This window comes from Oxyura jamaicensis, chromosome 7 (genome assembly GCF_011077185.1).
Source record: "Oxyura jamaicensis isolate SHBP4307 breed ruddy duck chromosome 7, BPBGC_Ojam_1.0, whole genome shotgun sequence".
In the NCBI taxonomy this organism is placed as follows: Eukaryota; Metazoa; Chordata; class Aves; order Anseriformes; family Anatidae; genus Oxyura; species Oxyura jamaicensis.
In genome coordinates, this window is record NC_048899.1 from 7,496,742 (window position 1) to 7,516,067 (window position 19,326).

General features: G+C 42.0%; 1 protein-coding gene across 7 annotated transcripts in view; it reads right to left on the reverse strand.

Annotated features, from left to right (window-relative positions):
- The window catches only part of ERBB4 (erb-b2 receptor tyrosine kinase 4), a 578,634-nt gene that overhangs the window by 290,730 nt on the left and 268,578 nt on the right, over window positions 1-19,326 (reverse strand). Inside the window, exon 1 of one of the 7 annotated variants that reach the window (XM_035332135.1) lies at window positions 514-639. The exons of the other annotated variants lie outside the window; for them this stretch is intronic. Coding sequence (XP_035188026.1) covers window positions 514-567 — 54 coding nt within the window. The 5' untranslated portion in view covers window positions 568-639. Of the gene's footprint in view, window positions 1-513; window positions 640-19,326 lie in introns of those variants that run through there. 7 annotated transcript variants of the gene reach the window in all.

A 19,326-nucleotide genomic window follows, 5' to 3' on the forward strand; every position in this document is an offset into this window, starting at 1 on the left:
AAAAAAAAAAAAAAAAAAAAAAAAAGTGGAGGGAAAGTTATATTTGCTAGAATACAGCCTTCTGACTAAGCCCATAGTATTTCAATTTGGGGTTTATTTCTTTATTCAAATTTGAATGAAAAAGACAGAGTAATGACATGCTTTGCAGGATGTTTTGGTTTTTGACTGGTTCAGCTGGAAAAAACATACTGGGAGCGCAGCAGGTGGCCCAGGTTTTAGCCACTTCTTGCCGACACTGTCAGTTTGCAGTCACTGCTAGTTTTGACGTGACTTCTACTGAAAGTAGACACCTGCCTGCTTGGAGTTAGCTCCAGGCGCTGTTGGAGTCACTGTAAAGATATCTGCTGGCCTCCATAAAGACTTTCAAATACTCACATCAGAAAAGATCATCCAACTCTTATCTCCTACTTTGGAAGTCATGCCAGACCACGGCATGTTTTGAACATCCCATCCTTTGATTTTGCACAATCTTCCCTTCCTCCACCATTACAGAATCATTGTGGCTGGCGTTACTTTGCCTTTCTTTGCCATCCTTCCAGTTCTCAAAAAATGACCTTGAACCTTCATGCAAATTGCCACACCTCAGGGGCCGCCCCAAAACAGCAATGGCCACACCTCAGCAACTGCCCCAAAATGGCGGCCGCCACCTCTCACAGCCACTCTAAGATGGTGACTGCACTCCAGTTACTGCCCCAAAATGGTGGCCGCCGCCCCTCACATCTGCCCTAAGATGGCGGCCTCCACTGCTTACATCTGCCCCAAAATGGCAGCCACCGCGCCCCAGTAACTGCCTCAAAATGGCGACCGCCGCATCTCAATGGTGGCTCCAATGCGGCGGCTCCTGTGCCCCTCAGCCAGGCCCCACAAAGCGCAAGAAAGTGTGCAGCAAACACTGCCGCCGAACGTTCTGGGGACAGCTTTTCCTCTCTAATGCACGCATTTTTCCTCCATTTGAAAATAAGAAAAGCTAAACAGCTTTAATAGGGTGAGTTCTGTGTTGTACTGTCTGCAATTTGGGTCTTTTCATCAGTGACAGCGCATGGAAACACTAGCCTGGCTCCCTTCAAGGACAGTTTCGTATGCATGTCTTGTTTAATTTCTCAGCAGCTAATACTGGCACATCATACCATGCACAAGGTGAACACAGAAATGGGATCTCAAAATGAAAACCAGGGTTATTTTCAGAGGTACCTTTCCAGAGGATGACCTGTAAAAATGAGCTCCAGACAACCCATTCCCTTGCAACGTATAACCTAGTAGCTTTAATTACAAATGATACTAGCTGAGCACAGGTAAAGCATTTTAAGCTCCAAACAGCCAGGCCAGAATTATCCTGTCAGCAGGGATTAAACGACACAATTGTTACTAGTGATCTTAAATTGGCGTCTGGTTCAAGTCAAATGAACCCGAGTGAAATTCAGCAAAATAACGGGAAACTTCATTGCGCTGCTTAGAAACACAGATCAATGACTGATGAAGGAACCTGGGGCTTCTCATAAACACTACCATGTCCTTTAAACATCTGTCATGGAGGTTTTGTGAGTTTTTTTTTTCCACCAAGAGGAGAGAAATAGAAAGGGTGGATAACTGTAAATGAGATATATGTCGGGAGTAAGCCAAGGGCCCACTTTTAACGCCATCAGTTGCCAAGTACAGTAAGCTCTATTTTGAGGGAATATCCATTTCATGATGCATCAGCAAGGCTCCTCGCACGCCTCAGCTGCCAGCAGACAACAGACGTCTACTGAGCCTGGTACAAGGAGCTCAACTGACCCTCCATCGTGGCCCATGCATTTTGTCACATTATGTTAAATCCCAAGAAAGCTGGATTTCTAAGTGACACAAAGGGGAAAATATTTCCTAAGTGCAGAGACCTTTTTTTCCATGTTAATCACAGTTAACATGCCACAGTAGAGATGTGAGCACAACTACTGTGAATAGTTACCACCACATCATCTGCTTCAGAAGCTTTTCACATCTCAAGCCAACTTGAACAGCATATTCCACATTTTGCTTTTTGACCAATTACAAGGTAAGCATTATATCTGTTAGAACAAAACCAAACTGGATAAATTTGTTTCCTGTAACAGGGAAATTCAATAGTGCCATAAAGAGAACACTTGCTTAACTTTAAACAAGTTCCCAAGGCAATCATAATAGCCACGTTCACAAAATGCAGTCAAGCATGTCAGTGAGTGTGCTGATAACCTAAAATGCCATCAATTAATTTTTTTTTCCATACATTTTCACTGATGCAATGCACTGTCTTCCATTGTGACAATTAAAAAAATTAGCATTTACTGAATTAGCAAAAAGTGGTCTCTAAGCAGCTACAGCAGTTACATTACCAACTCCAAGGGAAAAAATAATAACTGAAATGTAGCCATGTGGAAATAACCAGCCTATTGCAATTTATGGAGCTCAATTAGCTGTTCCATGCATTGCTCATTGACAATTATAAATATTAATGGCAAGATAAACTGAGATTTCAAAAGAGTTCAGGAGACATATTTTATGGGATTCAGGCACACAGCTGCTTCCAGCTTCTCTCAAAGCTGTTCACAACCACGAGAAATATTTAGCATATACTGATGTTCCTCATGTCTAAGAGGACACTCCATTTCGAGACAATGTCAAAACTAACACAGAGCACACACATCAGGAATTTTGTTCCAGAACAAGCTCATGTCTTGTCTCCTTCCACATCCTGTATTCTTCAATTACGTCAACATTCATGAAATTGTTGTGTTAAGCCCTTCTGAGCACCGGTGGTTTTTGTGATATGCGGTACAAGCTTCAACGAAAATCTCTCAAGTTTGAGCATACTGACAAGTATCAGAACATGGACAGTGAAAAACAGTTTTCTGGTTCCTGATCTGGAAGCAAGTAGTGTATCGCAACTGGAGTTGCCTTGGCAGCTGCAGATAATTTATTGTCCAAAACACTAAAGTTGCAGTTTAGATTCAGACTTGTTAAAAAAAAAAAAAAAAAAAAAAAAAAAAAGAACTTCGGGTAGTCTTTTAGCTGTAATTTTGAAAAGAGTTATACCTGAGGAGCCTTGTGCTGCTGCATGACTACAGAACTCAACTGTGACTGAACATTTAAGACAGACGGTAGAGACGGTAGAAACTTCTTTGCATAATAATATCTTGAGCAACAAAACAATGGATTCAAAGTAAAATTAGTTTTCCTGAAATATAAAGTGGCAGTCAGTGAGGAGCATCTTTTGTTAAGTCCTTGGAAATTTGTAAGTGAAGTTTTTGCGACATTTATAGAAGCCACCCTTAGAGTGTTTGAACTGAAGTTTTGTTTTCTGAATGGCTGGTCTTTACATTTCATTTTTTTTCAGGAGAGGGCCTCTTCATACACAAAAGCTGGAGAATTAACTGTATGGTCATTATGTAGTTATTGAGTATAACAGAGAAATCACATTGCTGCATAGGTGAAGCAAGTGAGGCTGGGACTGAGCTAATATGCATTACAAAAAAGGTGATGGAGGTCTTGGACACAAAGCAGATGCCAATTTTAAATCCACTAAACTGCAGATCAATGTCCAAATCTGGCATTTGGAAAGGAAGCTCCATAAATAATGTATAAGTGACAGTGATGGATAAAAATGTAGGGGAAAGCCTTTGATGTATATCTTGACTCATTTTGCAAAGCTTTCCTGGGAAAAACAATGTGGGATATGGAAAGGTAAAATAATAACAAAATAATAATGTGGGAATGGGAACAGTAAATCTAAATAACAGATAAATAGCATGATAAAAAAACCTCTAGCTTTCAAATTTTTAAATATAGATTCTAGAGACATAGTCAAATATTTTTCCTATTGACTGAGCTAGACTTAAGCTCATGTCAGCTGTCACCATGTGTCTATATTTTTCAGCTAAAAATATTGTATGAGTAGAGAAACTGATTAGGCTTACATCAACATCTGAGTGTCTTTCTAACATTTCTGTCTAAAACACAATTCCTTTGTTAGTACATCTGCTTAGGAGGCGTCTGACTTTCAGGTATACAGGCTGCCTGAGCACATACAATAAATTCTAAGCTGTTTAAATTGAACTACATTATGACCAAGACAAAGCCTCCACTCCGTAACAACCCAGTCTTCAAAGCTAACATCTTACTGTCCTGAGGAAAGCTAAGGATGACTACGTATTTAGCAAGTCAATAAGAATTTTGACATTATATCTGTAATACCTGATTGTCCTTCAACGTATTTGCAAAGTGGTTTCCAGGAGAGTTTATTGTATCATCTCCCAAGGGAAAATTTAGTCATAAATTAGATTGAAAAGATTAGCATTAGAGAGCAAAGAGAGCATTATACTGTTACAAAATGTTTTACCATTTGGGCTGTTTAGCAGTAGCTACATTTTGCAGGAACTCAAAGCACATCAGCTTATAGCTGCCCAGTTACAGAATTTCCAATTGGAGAGATTAATGCCTTTTGCTTTCTTTGCATCTGGGAGCTTCAATCAAGTAAATCTTGCTTTCGAGGCAACATAAAAGTGCACAAACTACTACCTCATAAACAAAATAATGCCAACAGTCTGGAAGGATTTTAGGAAAGTAATAACCATGGGAAAACACATTGCCTTTTATCAATTTGCCTTAGACAGCTATAGCCTATAAGAAGCTGTGAGCACATTCAAGGGTCTTGGGACACTCACCAGGAAAGACAAAGTGATGGCTGGCTTACTGAGCGGATGGGCTGAAACTGCTTTAGAGAGGCTCTGCGGGCTAGCAGAGTGAGCACTGCACTGGGAAGTCTGCATCCCCTATCAGCACTGACATTTCTGTTTTGCAGTTGGAAGGCACAGTCCTCAGAGCACAGGGGTTTTCCTAACAACACAAGGAGCCTTAACCCCAGTTGTAACTTTCACCGTACCATGTTTCATGGTTGTATTTATACCAAGTGCTGTCTGCACTGCTACAGGCATCTCGAGATGATGTCAGTGCACTGAACCAGGCTGATGCATTTATTTTGGAATAACAAGACATCATCTACAAAAAGAGAAAAATAAAGCATTTGATTCCTCACTGCTCTTAACTGTAATGCTATAAATGCCCATGAGATTCCTGGTTGCGTCTAAGCTGAACTAAGTGCCAGAAGCTCGACTATTTGGTCCTCCAGGTCAGGAAATGGTTGAATCACACCAGGGAGCCCCATCCAACTGGCATCCCCGAACCTCCTTCCCAGGGAAACAGAGGGAAGACGGAGAAGGAAGAGGAGGACCGATGCTCACAAAGTCTCTCCCAGCCCAGAAGCCCTCTTGCAAGTGGATGAAATTTTACACAGACAATAAAAAGAAGAGGTGAAAAAGGATGTTTTTCCCATAATGGTTATGAAAGGTCAAGGTACTGATCAGAAGTCAAATGGAAGAATACACAAAACAAATACAGTACAGGCTGTAACAGTGTGTCCAGAGTTACATGCTCCTTAATGGAAGCTGCCTGCAGAAATCCAAGAAATGTTCTGTGTGCATTTAACAGTAGAAGGTGGTTTTATTTATTCATCTAATAGATGATGAGCAAAAGGCTTTGTGCATCAGACACTGTGATTTTTCTTTTCCTTGTATACAGCCAGGTCAGTTGGTATGAATTACTGCCAAGGCTATAGTTAGTCTGATAAATTAAATATATTTATTAAAATTTCTCCATCACCTCCTGTGGAAGCAACAGGAGCCACTAGCTGGCATGATTCTCCCTCCTTTGGCCAATGCAGAGTGAATTAAACATCCCTGAGCTGAACAACAGGACTGTCACATTTTCCTATTCAAACTGCAGGTGAAGGTGCCAGGCCACTCCACAAAGCAAAAGGCTGTTTCTATTTCTGAACGCAGGAAGCAACTGCACATAGTGAAGATGTGGTAACCTTGTCAAATTTCAGCTAAACATCCTCAGTCTGAGCTTTGTTTTTTTTTTTTTTTTTTTTTTTTTTTTGCAAGAAGCAAACGACTGGCTGTCCAATCCCAAAAAAAGCAGTTAGCTTTTTCCTGGAGAGCTTTTCTTTTCTTTCCCAAGAAAATACTTCCTTAAAAACATGCTTTCAGTGTGTTTCCTATGTGCAACAATCACCCCTTAATGAGTATTTTAAATGCATTTCCTGGGAGGAACCAACTTTATTGGCACTGCAGGACATTTTTGCACACATAAATTACCGAATATTGGAGTTGCTGCTGTTTGTCTCGTTTTGTCGAAGAAGAGAATCTTCATCCAAAAATTGGATTTTAGCAACTCTGTTTCTAGCTGAGCACATACAAATAACACAATCTGAGCTCAGCATCACACCTTCCTATTGAAACTATTTCAGCCTTTGTGACTCTCTAATCTTTGAGAATAGAAACCCTGGAGAGATCCATTAATCGCTGGCTTTTGATTAGGTTTATTTCCATTAAGATAAAAAGTGAAGAGGCTTCTTGTTTTTAAAAACGTGGCTTTGTTTTGTTTAGAAGTGGGAGAATAGCTCTGTTATTCAGGCTTTAATAGATTGTTAAAGTCTCCTTCAAGGATAGATCCCTAATTTCTATGAGGTAAGGAATTGGTAAATGCAACTGAATTTAAATTCTGAAGTATTCTTCAGGAAGAACATGTAAACTTCAGATTTAGAGATTATGAAGGGTGACAGCAACCAGAAAAACAACCTCTAATCTTCAGTGACTGAGCTAACTATCAAGATATTTGCATTAATTTCACTACTTTTATTCAAGGGGGCATGTTACAAACTTCTCCCACTCAGCAATTTCAGTGTGATTCCTGAACAATGCTAGATGCTCAACCTTAGAAAAGATGGGGATCTTTTTTATTTTTTATTTTTGCTATGTCCAAAATTTTTAGTAAGCACATGCCTTAAATATACCAATATTACTATGTACAGTCGTTGAAACAATTAAGAAATTGTGGTTCCTTCAATGTTCACAAATTACATTTTCATTTAAATTATAGGTGAGTTTATGGGGATGGAAGGCACTGGAAAATTTCTGCATAAAATTATTTCTCTCTCTTCAGGAATAAGACCAGATAACATCGTTTGCTCTTGATATAAAAATTCTAAACATCGTAAGCATTAGGATTCCAGAATAAATTGTAATTCTACCATCATATTACTGGGATTTTAAAATTTTATAATTTTATTATGGGGAACAGGTCAAGAGACCAGAGAGGGAAGGGGAACTGCAGGTGATCAGGAGCAAAGAAAGACAGAATTTATGGTTCATAACAAGCCAGCTAAATTCAGGTAGCCATAATTCTGGCATTGTCTATTTTTGAGTGCTCGAGTTTGCAGTCTTACTGCTTTATTTTTGTATCATTTTGTTCTTTTGTTTCTCTCTTTTTTTTTTTTTTTCTCGGAGCCTGGCGGGAAAAGTGTAATACTCAATGTAAGATATAATTTCTTTCAATGCTTATCACCAGCAAATGATTGGACCAGCAATTTCTTTCCAGCGGCTTAATTAGAGGAAACATCTATATTTAATAATGTTCCTTAATGTACTGAACCACACACAATGGCTTGTTGAAGGAGAAAAAGCAGAGTGGTTATTGTCATAGCTAAGGATGGAAGAAAGGTTCAGACATTACAGTCATCACAGAAACAATGTTATTAAACTGCACAGGAATAATCTCAAAGGAGATCCCAGGTGATTGACAATGATAAAATAATGTAGCAAGCTAAAAAGGCTCTTCTCTCTTCACCTGTTTTTTATTAATACCCTTACTACCTTTCCCTCAAAGGCAGCTTTTCAAGAGCTATCATTGTACTTAATGATAAATAAGGTTACCTACCCCCTAAATTGAGGGCAGTCACCCGCGCACCCCTCAGCTGGAAGCTGCCCTTCAGCAGGAGAGGTCCTGCAGCCAGACCCCCCAAAAACCCTCCATCCATTTGTGACCCCGAGATGCTGAGAGCATCCGAGAGAGCCAGGCTACGTCCAAAACCCACAAAACCAGCAAAGTCTGGGCTGAATGGACTGAATTTGGCCACTACTGTTTCAGACTACTTAACCCCACACTGGGGACATGTCCTCCCTGGAAGGAGAACATGGGGTTGAGTGGTCATCCAAGACCAGGTTTAAGCATACACAATGGAGACTACATCAGAAAGCCAAAAATGGTGTTTCATACCTATTAATCACTTTGCAGTCTGTAAAATATATAGAAAGTGCCAGCTGTGGTCAACTAGGACCATCAAAGGCCAGATTATCATGAAATCATTAAGGCAACGCGGCTTTCACTTAGCATATCATTGCTGAACCTAAGCATACTCCATACAACCAATAGGAAAATGAATTATTTAAATACTCTTAACAAATAGTATTACCATTTTAATTACATTAGTATTAATTTAACTCTAAAAAGTGCCTTAGGATTTTGCAGAATTAAATTTTGTTTCTCTGGAGTTTTTACGAATTTCAGAGCTTCTACAGGACATATATGTATGTGCATATATATAGCTTTTATATGTATTTACACATATATATTTATATAAGTTTTTTTTTTTAAAGTGTGTTTGCATTCCTGCAGGATTTCTTATCTCCAGATATTTTGGGTGTCTAAAAATACCATCCTTTGGTAGTTTCCTCTCTGAACTGCACGCTGCTGCGAGACGAGAAAAATCCTGGATAAAAATGACAGCTTTTTCTCACTTGAGCAAACCCAGCTCTCATTCTCACAGCACCCTGCCTGACTTTAAGGCTAAATAGGCAGGTATAACATAAAGTTGAAGTTGCAGGCATTTCTGGCTCCAAAGGATATATATATATATTTTTTTTTACCCAATTCTCTTCTAACTTGTAGCAACCAGTGCATTTGAAAGCCAACTGGGAAAACAGAAAACAGTAGGTCAGGGCGTTTTACTCCTGAGGATACAATGCGAGCACATATTCAGCACACTCAGTGCCAGCCCCGTGTCCATACATGCCATTTCCTAGATAACTGTAAGATTCCAGAAGATGCAGCCAGACAACTGCTCTCTCCATATTGCTCCACAGACTCCATTTACCCCATTATTTTTAGCTAGTTTTGATCCTCCCTCTTTTCTCATGCGCCCCTGACAGAAGAAATGCTTTGATTTCTAATAGCTCTTTGTTCACACCTTCTCTGAATTTCTGTTGCCTTCTTTGATGGTCCCACTCTGTTTACCCTGTGCTTTGCTTCCTGGCCCGGTCTTCCCAAACTGAGACTCCTTACCAGATGCACCACAGGCACCTCGTAAGCCTCCAAAACTTCTCACTGAATGAATAAAACAATTCTATTTTACTGAACTGAATTCATTCAATAAATCTATTTATTGACTACATATATTTGGAGAGCATTAAGTTGAATGGTGTAAGTCCTGACTCTTCGAAGTCAATAAAAATCATTTCGTAGGCTTTGGAGTGTTTCCTTAATTGGCCAGGTCCTCCCCTCCCGAAAAAAAAATAAAATAAAATAAAATTGATCATATAACAACCTTGCATAGATATTTCCGGGAGGTCTTCAAAACAGCCTCTTCCTTCCCTTATAACCATGAGATATGACTTGTGCAGTGCAGACTGCAGAATAAACTTCACAAGCTCTAACATTTGGGAAAGTTTATATATGTAACTTTACAACCAGCCGAAAACTGGCGCGTTTGGTTGTCTGCTCATCTGAAACACTGCGCGTGTCTGAGCGCGAGCGCTCGTGCTCGTTGCACTCGATACTTTCCAAGTCCTACATGCTGGGGGCAGAAGTGGCTCGTGTTTAGCTCTGTAACTCACAGATGCAGCAATGTTTTCACAGTATTTCTCCTAACAGGTTTCCGTGGATGGTTGACCTTTCAGCTGAATACTTTGACATCCCACTTTCCCCATGTTTGTTATAATACTTTTCTATCCCCATTTGACCCTGGCAGTCCATGAATATTTGATACTAAATTAAAGTATTACAAACCAAGAGAGAAATTCTGCTCAGGATGCAACCCTTGCAACCCTTAATTACATTTGTCAGTGTGAATGTCATTGCAAGAGCTCTTGGCTTTGGCTATGTTGAATCAGAGCTTGAGAAAGAAGGGTACTGTCACCTGCCCACACCTTCTCAATACCAAAGGTTTTTTTAATTTACTTGACATTTGCTTGTGTGCCAGCACTTTCCTTTAGTTTGATCTGCTCCCAAGTACGCGCAGCAATTAATACACCATTTGGGGTCTTGTTTTGCTAGCTAAACAAGCCCAACTTAGACCTTCTTGTCTCTTCTTTGAGAGGCTCTCTACTGCATTCAATCAGCCAAGTATCTCATCTCCCTCATTCTCTATTCCCAACCTATGAAAAAGAATTCATGATTTATCCACTGCCTAAAATTGCCTCTTTTTTTCCCTCTCTCTTCTCCATTTAGGCTGAGAAAAAAAAAGGGAAAGATCTGTGTCATATGACGTCCTTACACTACATAATGAAATTCTTAGCTGAAAATAAGTTGCAAAGTCAGGAGTAAAACACGAATTATCAGTAGTTACAGAAAAAGAGTCGTGATCTTTGCAAGTCAATGCTTAAAGCTTAGTAAAATGAGCTGGAAAGTGGCGGTTCCATATAAGCATTTATGTCAAATTATTCATTAAAACAGAGCCTACCATGATGCCTGCACACCCTGTACTACAAATGCCAGCAATTCCGCAATTTCCAGTGAAAGTTCATTGGCTTTCCCATCTTGTCTTTCTAGCCTTTCATGTTGGGCTCACGTGGAGCCCAAAGAGTAAGATCAGCCTGTCTCACCAGCATTTAAAAATATTATCAAAGTGGTACAAATGGTAATCCATGACTCCAATAACCCAAAAGACCAGATTCACAGCCAATTTCAGGGAACAAAGAACTGACCCCCTGGCTCTCGACACAGCACTGTAATTTAAAGGATAACGTCTGCTGGAGGAACTTCACTACAACAGCCTTTGCCACTCTCATTGCAAATATGAGACTGAAGATACAGATGAGATACGAAGATCTGGAAGACACTGGAGGCTAAACCTCCAGCTCATTCCTGCATCATTTCACATTCTGCTGTTTCCAGCACGGCAATCTGCATTTTCCTTTTCCTTGCAGGAGACAAAGTTAATTCACAGGATGCCTACAAATTAACACTTGTCCTTTACTTTAACTGTTCTCGATGAGATATATAACTAAAGCTGAATGAATTAAAACAGACAGAACTCTAATAAAGCATAGCTCTAAGCCAGAATTTTATCATTCCTCCCCTAGGGACCAAGAAGCAGGGGGAGATACCTGAGGCCAAATTTACCTAATTGTTCCACAATAAATCCTTATGTTTAATCACAAGCTGCTTCAAAGGAACTCCCAATAGCTTTAATTAATTAGCTTCATGCTATGTCCTTTCATGGAACTGGAAATATTTCTCCACTCCTATCTCCGCTAGCAAACCACCACTGTTCGGCACGGCAGGATACCTGCAGCCTAGGACTGGTTCGAGTGGACAATGGGATTACGCGTGTCTGCATCGGTGTGCTTGCGAAGGGGAGCGCTACTGGACGGGTGGCTGGAAAAAGAGGCCACTTCCTTTCACTGCTCCACACAGCAGGCATTCTCCTTCTAGGAAAATTATGCTAGGATTTATTTCGACTGTACTGACAACACTGCATTTGTGTTTCAGTATTAGCAGTTACATGGCATGTCATTAGAAGGAAATGTTTTTCTTTCAGAGAAGCAACCAGGCTCAGGGCTGATCCAGAGAGGTCCTGGACTCCCATGTAAAATCAGGAGCTCCCTTTTCCTGTCCCCAACCCTTTTCTGCACTTACCAAGGCTGTAGCCAGCTGCCCAATGACATTTGTCTTCCTCAGCAGCATCTTGTTCTCAGATTGGGTAAGAGGATGAAAAAATGCCTTAAGGCCAACTACAGCCACATTACTTCAGCTGAGGTTTTTAATAGGAAAAGAGTGGACCTGAACCTCCACTACTGCAGGATGGAGGCATGAAGCATTGGCATGGACTGGAAAGTCTTTGTAAGGTGAAGGACGTGCTTAAATGCTTTCTCAGTTAAGCACTGGGCTTGGGTTCAGCTGTGCCTTTAAAAACGTGCTCCAAACCACACAAGTCTTAGGGCTGTCCCTGCTCTGCAAGGTACATAACCACATGCAGCTGCTGCTGTCGTAAGGCAGATGGAAATGTCTTCTTTTCTGCCTCAGGATGCCCTCCCTGGGTGATGTCAGCATGTCAAACTCCATCAGCCTTTCCAAACTAACAGCATTCTGAAGGGAAAATGATTTAGTCGGAATAGCAGTATCTTTGGGTAGAAAGTTTGTGATACCCTTCTTTGAAGCTATTCTTTAACGCCGAACTCCAGCTGACTCCTGTTTTGGAGGCAAATGTCTCAGAAGACTGCCATGGTGCAGAGGTCTGGGGTTAGCCCTTCCTTGTATTGCCAATAGGCAACAAGAAAAAGGTTGGAGAAAAAAAAAAAATGTCAGAGCCTTCCTTCTCTACCGAGATTCATTTGCATTTTGTATCTAACAGAGCTGACCTTAGCCTACCTTTAGTCTCTTCCCTGCCTCAACACACGTCCAGCTTTGTTGGGAAGCAATTTTTGGTGGAAGCCTGGAATGAGTCTGGATGGCAGCCCTGGCTTTAGGCTTGGAGCATCCCAAGTCACACACTGCCAGAATCCAACTTGGCCTGTGCAGCAGCAGAACTACTGCTTTACTCCCTGAAAATTAACTATTAATCACAGCCTAGCACAGTGCATTGTTGTGGGTCATAATCAACCAGGCTCCAGGCCATGAGCATCAAGTTTTGCTACAGGTCAAGGTGTAAGCAAATTACCAGGGTCACAACTCTGCCTGAAGGCATGTTCAGAGCCTATATGATCAGCTCTAGAAATCACTGTGAAACATTCACCTCTCTAAACACACTAATCACAGAAAATCAGGAGATAGTGAAGGACGATGAGATTGCTGAATTGCTCCTTGGCTCCCAACACTTACCCTGTTCAGCATGCTTAGAAATTTATGGAGACAAAGTACAGAACCCAGAAACTGCCAGATGAGGTTAGGAAGCATGAACACAGGCACCAGAAAGATGCTATACTGGCTATGTGTCTTCATCTTTTACAATTATTGACTGCCTGTCCTGGTCCTGCTTTTCTGAACATTAGTAGGAATCTCTCTGCTAGCTGTTGAAGAGCTGATCTTGCATGAGGCTGCCAAAATTCTCCCTGCTCTGATTGAACTTTTCTCCTCAAACCATGACACCTGGCTAATCAGCATCATTTACATTTCCATATATATAACACTTGTTAGTTCTGAGACACAGCTGAGAATGCATCTCCTTATCAAAGCTACTTATGTACGCAAGGAAACCCACTGCAAGGAAGGCAGGGGTAGGATAAGGAAGGAGGGGAAGAACACTGCCTTCTAGGTGGGCAAAAAGGCTGACGTGACAAATCTTCCCCCTTAATCAACTTAGTTACATTCCTGAAAACTCACGATGACAAAGTATCTGAATCAGAGCAGCTTGGGAGCTGACATCCCTCAGCGTCCATTGCAGTAAATTATTGCCTGGCTCTGCTGATGGAGATAGAGGTGATAGAGCTCCGTAACAAAGGATAAATGGTAATACCCAGCATTTCTTTCCACTCTGCAACCAAGCTGCTAGTACAGAGTGCTTAGATTAGGAAGTCACGACTATTAAAATAAAATGGCTTTCTCCCTTTTTTATTCTCTCCCTAAGGTGAACAATAGCTATAAAAAAGCCATAGATTTCCCAATAAATACTAAACCATGCTAGAATCAGATAACTGAGTTTATGCTAACTTCTAAAATACATTTTTTGGCAACAAATAGTCATTCGGATATCAATAAACATTGTGCACTTTATCATCACCCTGCTGGCATTTCAGCTGGCAAAAGAGCTGTTTATGTAATGCATCTTCAACTCCCAATTTCTCAGTACCCTGCTGCTGCTATTCCCACCTTCTCCTCATCTCGAGATGATTTTTGAACGGCATACGTGATGCTACTGAGACAACTCTGCTCCTTTGTACTTTCTCTGCACATCACTCAGCAAATAAGCTTCTGCTCATCGCGTCACGGCTGCAGGCTGGGGAGAAAGTATTGGAAACTGTGAACAGTTCCTACCAGTCTGGAAATACTGAGGTAACTAGAGATAACTCCATGATATGGTTCCACTTTGGTAGCTAAGGATTTAATTACACACTCCAGAAGGACACAGCCATTAGCATATCCACGAAATGCAGTATGTAGCCTTTTATGAGACGTCTGTAACTACTGCAAGGTGGGAACCATGTTTCAGGGAGTGGGGTGCAAGGGAAAAAGGAGGCGATACGAATGCAATATCAAAGTAGCAAAAGGAGACAGGGATCATGATCCCTCCAGTCTGTAATGCTGCATGGAGCTCAGCACAGTAAAAAGGATGCAGTGAAAATGTTGATTAGAAACAGTGCACAGCATCTTTCTCAAAAAAAAAAAAAAAAAACAAACTGATGCTTACAGAGATCGAGCTGAGAATCCTCTAGTTTTGCATAATGCAGTCTATCAGCAGGGGAAAAGTGCTGGAAAACCTGTTTTGATCCTCTGTGGTGTAAATTCTGAATATCCCGTGAGGTTGGCAACCACGCTGGCCATCCCCTGCACACCGCCACAGCTGACAGCTCCCTTGCTGCCACACTTGAGTCTTCCAAGTTGCAGCACGGTGACTCCTGGCAACAGCACAGAAGAATTGCACTTACTTCTGGTCTGCACCAGACCACCCCGCGGTCTGGTGCCGTGTGGCTGTCACCAAGAGGACGTGCTGTGCTGTCTTTGGAGCCAGAAATGCGAAATTACTGAAGGCACTGACAACTTACTTGCTAGGCAGGTACAGAGTAACAGGGACCCTCTACAAAGAGCAAACCAGACTGGCACTGACTTATCTGCCCAGGTGGTCGTTTTCACAGTCCTTGTCAGAACGTAGTATCACCAGAAATGCTGCCTGTCCAACAAACGTGCTTGAAATCAGACAACAAAAGTTAAAAGGGATGGAGACTGAATAACACATACCTGTAACCCCTTAAGAAATCAGGCTGTAAAGGGGCTGGGTAAGGGAAGCAGAGCTAAAGGCACAACAAGTTTCACTACCCATTTACTTTTCTCCCTCTTCACATGGCCAGAAGCCAACACAAACTGGAGTGAGCTGACTCAAGGTCGTTTACGGTCTTGACCTTCAGCTTGGAATGAAATTCAAGCAGCAGTGGCACCATGCTAACAGTGCAGGAATATTAAACCCATAAACTGAATCTCCTTGGACAATGAGGATGGCCAGTCCTGGAAAACTACTGCAAATAGATGCGGATGACCTGACTCGAGGCTTTGAGCAACTGACAATGTCAATGGCGATGCAATTACGTGATGGAGGTCATCCAGCTCTTTCTGCAGGCACTTCAGACAGCATAAGGTTGCAGAAACCAGGCAGGATCTGGAGGAGAAGTACTTGGAAAGCAACAAGCGCCTGCCTATAGTACACGCTGGAGTAGTGATGACATGGTGGCAAGACACACTCTTGTATCATCAAATGCATGAAAGCCCATCCACAAAATAACCTCTGGATCAGGAACAGCCCCAGGAGCCAGGGTGTCCCCAACCCTACGCCTGATGCTGCAGGTGCAGAAGGGAAAGGTAAAGGCACTGCGGCTGAAAATGGCCCAACACCGTAATGCAATGCTGGAGCCAAGGTGTCAGTGCAACAACCAAGTGGTTACTTCCAGCCTGCTCCTGGCCCTTACATTCCTCAAATGCCAGATTTACTTGGATGCCTTCAAAATTTGTTGACTATAAAAAATGTCAGCGTGATTGACTGACCAGAAAAATGTAAATAAAAGAGCCCTAAATTGCATCATTTGGGTAAATATGTATTTATACAGTTTGGAAAGAAAAGCCTTGCTATTCAACTGTTGGACCGCAACAGCGACACAGGAGCTGTTCTGGTTTATAATGCAAATCATGTAATTTAGGACACGCATTATGTGTATTAAAAATGCAAAGTAAGATCCATGTGAAATGCTGTTAATTTGCAGTAGCCACTTTTCAAAGTATAATTTCTCAGGCATTTACATATTTTTTCAGTAAAAAAAATAAATTAAACAGTATTTAGAACATTTGCCATATCTCATTTGTTGGATCAAGATACTTTTGAGCTACAGAAACACAGAAATGGCAATAGAATCTGGTAAATTACTAATTTCCTGTTATTTTTTTAAAATGAAATATAAATTAAATATAGGATCCTCATTTTCTAATAGGCCAAACATTTTTAATTACAAACAATCTGAGTCCAATTGAATTATATCATCTTTGCCAAATTCCAGCCCCTGGAGTAATATTTATGGTGATAAAAGAGAGGCATAGAGCATCCTGGAACAACAACCAGTAGCAAGATACTTCAGTTCAAGGCAGACTTGGGTGCTGCACGTCAGCTCCAGACCAAGCAACCTCATGTGGGGACCACGGTGGACAAGGACCGGTTTTGACCTCCCTAATAGCAGGACTTGGTCCTAGCAGGCATCTTGCAGTAGCTCCAAACCTTTGCTGTAATTTTGCGTGGTTTGGCTCCGTTCCTTCCTCTCCCCATTGAAGGAGCTTCCAAACAGGACGGGCTGGAGGTGCACATATCCATGCCATGCTGTCACTGCACATTTTTCCTACAGTTACCTCAGAAACCTCTGAGCCTTTTCATGTCAGGGACACCCCCACTGCTGTCTCCTACAGGGGTGGCTGTCTTCTCCCTTCCTACAGAAGTGGCAGGTTTAATCCCTACATTTGCAGATCCTTACACATATCACAGAGATGCTTCTGAGGGATCCAGAGGTCTGCTCTGGGCTGCTCCTTGCAAATAAGTAAACGGCCAGCAGCTCTGTGAGACTGCTCTCCCTGGTCTCAGGGGGAGCCTGAAGCTGGGGTGTTCCCCCAAAGGCAGCTTGCTAGCCACAGGGTGAGAAGGGATGTCCAGAGAAAATAGGGGTCAAATAAGTGAAAACAGTAGATTCCCACTACAACGCCTTTCCAGGTCATTACATTTAAGAACGTAATTTTGCATTGCCATAAAATGTGAAAACAATTCATATAAATAAAGTTTAAAGATATTTTTTACTTTTGGGTATTTGTCTTCTCTTTAATTTTGCTGGAATTGCTCACAACCGCTCTTCTGAACAAGCTGGCTCGCCAGCCTGGGCATCTCCTTCCTGTAAGCCTCCTCTTGAAGCAAAACTGAAGGGCTGTGACTGTCAGGGCCCTCCCTGCACCCACAAGCAGCCAGAGGCTGGTCCTTCTCCTGCGTGATACTAATTCCCTCAGCCGAGCTGGAGTATGGAAATAGGATCTCTGGGCCTGAGCTCTAACCCAGCTGTGCCGTAACCCAAGGCACGCTGTTTTGGCTTGTGCCCCAAATTGCATGCTCTCTAATCCAAATCCCGCCGTACTCGCTGGGGAGCAAGGGAATCCACAGGCTTTAACAACGCTTGGATCGTGCCCAGTAATACTTGGGAGCACTCTTGGAGGTTATCACACAGAAAGTATTATTTAAAACTAACTACTTTATTATTTTCCCAGCAGCACGTCAAACAATAACCCTTGAAGTGGTGAAGCCAAGCCACAGTCTTTGTCAGATTAACCTTCCTAGAGGCCTTCTAAAATCAATTGTAAATGTTAGCTCTGAAGGAGCAGGCAGATAAAAACCAGTTTCTATCCCCCCCACTAACTTTCATTTCAAGTTGCAAAACCAATCCACAGTCCCTTTACAAATCAGATCTGAAAAATGCTGCTTGATTATTTTTTAAAGAGCTCAAACTAGGTCACCAAAAATAGAGTCCCTAATGGGCTAAATGGGGAAAATGACTGCTCAAAATTAACAAGTTCCTGGGCTCCAGGACTACACAAAAGCTTTTTGAGTAGATTGCTTGCGACTACACAAACTGTATCCTCTGCCACACATGGCAGAAGCCCAGCCTGCCAGATGCTAAGTGATCGTTTTCGCAAAACATAAAGCAGTTTTCAAAAACCATAAAGGAATTTTTATTCTTAGAAAATAACTCTCTAGCCTCTTTTCCCTTCACGAGGAAGTGTTTTACCAGCGCTGGTCCCGAGACTGGCTGCCTGGGCCACCGCAGGGCAGAGGCTCGCAGCTCCTGCTGCTGCTCCCAGACTGCTCTCAAACGCATGGCAGGAGACAGCATTAAGCCCCTGGCATGACAGACCCTCCAGGCTTCCCTAAGAACATGACCTCCCAGGCAGCAAGAGATCATCAGGGACGATTTTGCAGGGCAGCTCTAAACAGAAGCCCCCATCAAATGGTTAGCAAGCCCTACAACATCACTTTGACTCTTTGCAGCCTTGACTTTGGCCCCATGTTTACACCCTACATTATTTTCAAGAGCGATAATGAAATAGGAAATGTCCTGCTCTGGGGACAACTTCTGGCCTCCATTTCGCTAGCACCCCTGTGGTGGTGCACAGCATCTGCAAACCTCCCAGGTTTTCTGTCTCTGTCCTAATCTGATGTAATGCCGAAAGGGATGATAAAGACCCTCAAAGTCCTGGCGCGTGAAGCTCTAACAAGGAAAAAACGTTATGTACCCTGAGTACTTACTCCCAGGAAGCTTCCATCTTTTGAACAAACACTTCCACGGATAAAAGCAAGTCCTGCCAAGTTAATGGAAACAGCAAACACCCTTCTGGGAAGTACACGCAGGCCTCAGCAGTAAGTAGATGTGCTCATGTTTTGGCCATGAGTCACCCTCTGCACAAAGCTCCTCAAAAACTGATCGAAGACAAGGACAGTCTTCCTTGAAGAAGAGCCTGGGTTAGACACACGTTTCGGAGAGACTGTCTACCAAGGCCTGAAAGCCAGGAAGCTGCAGTGGTACTTCACGGCCCCATCTTTGCCAAATAGTCAAAACATTGAGTCTCTGTTTGCATGTTTCCTCTCTTAACATGAGAACTTGGTAATAACAGCCTAAACCCTTGGATAAGGGATGCTTCAGCACATAGCAAACAGGATTGTGACTTCTGCATGCCCCACCTATACAGAGGATCCAACTTGGAGGCTCTCAAGAGCACAAGTGGGGCTGATTGGGTTTGTGCTGCACTTTGTTTTTGCTGTACATGCCTTCTACGGGACTGCATCTGTCACAGAAACGTCACTTTCCTACAGATAGACTGACCTTTGAAAAAAAGTGAAGCATTTCAAAAATATATAAAAATCTCTGATTAAAGCCCAACCATATGTTGCAGAGAACTCCATCTCTTCAGATTTTCCACCTACACAGTGAACACCTTACTGCACTTGTCCTCTTGCATTACGCTCCGTGACAT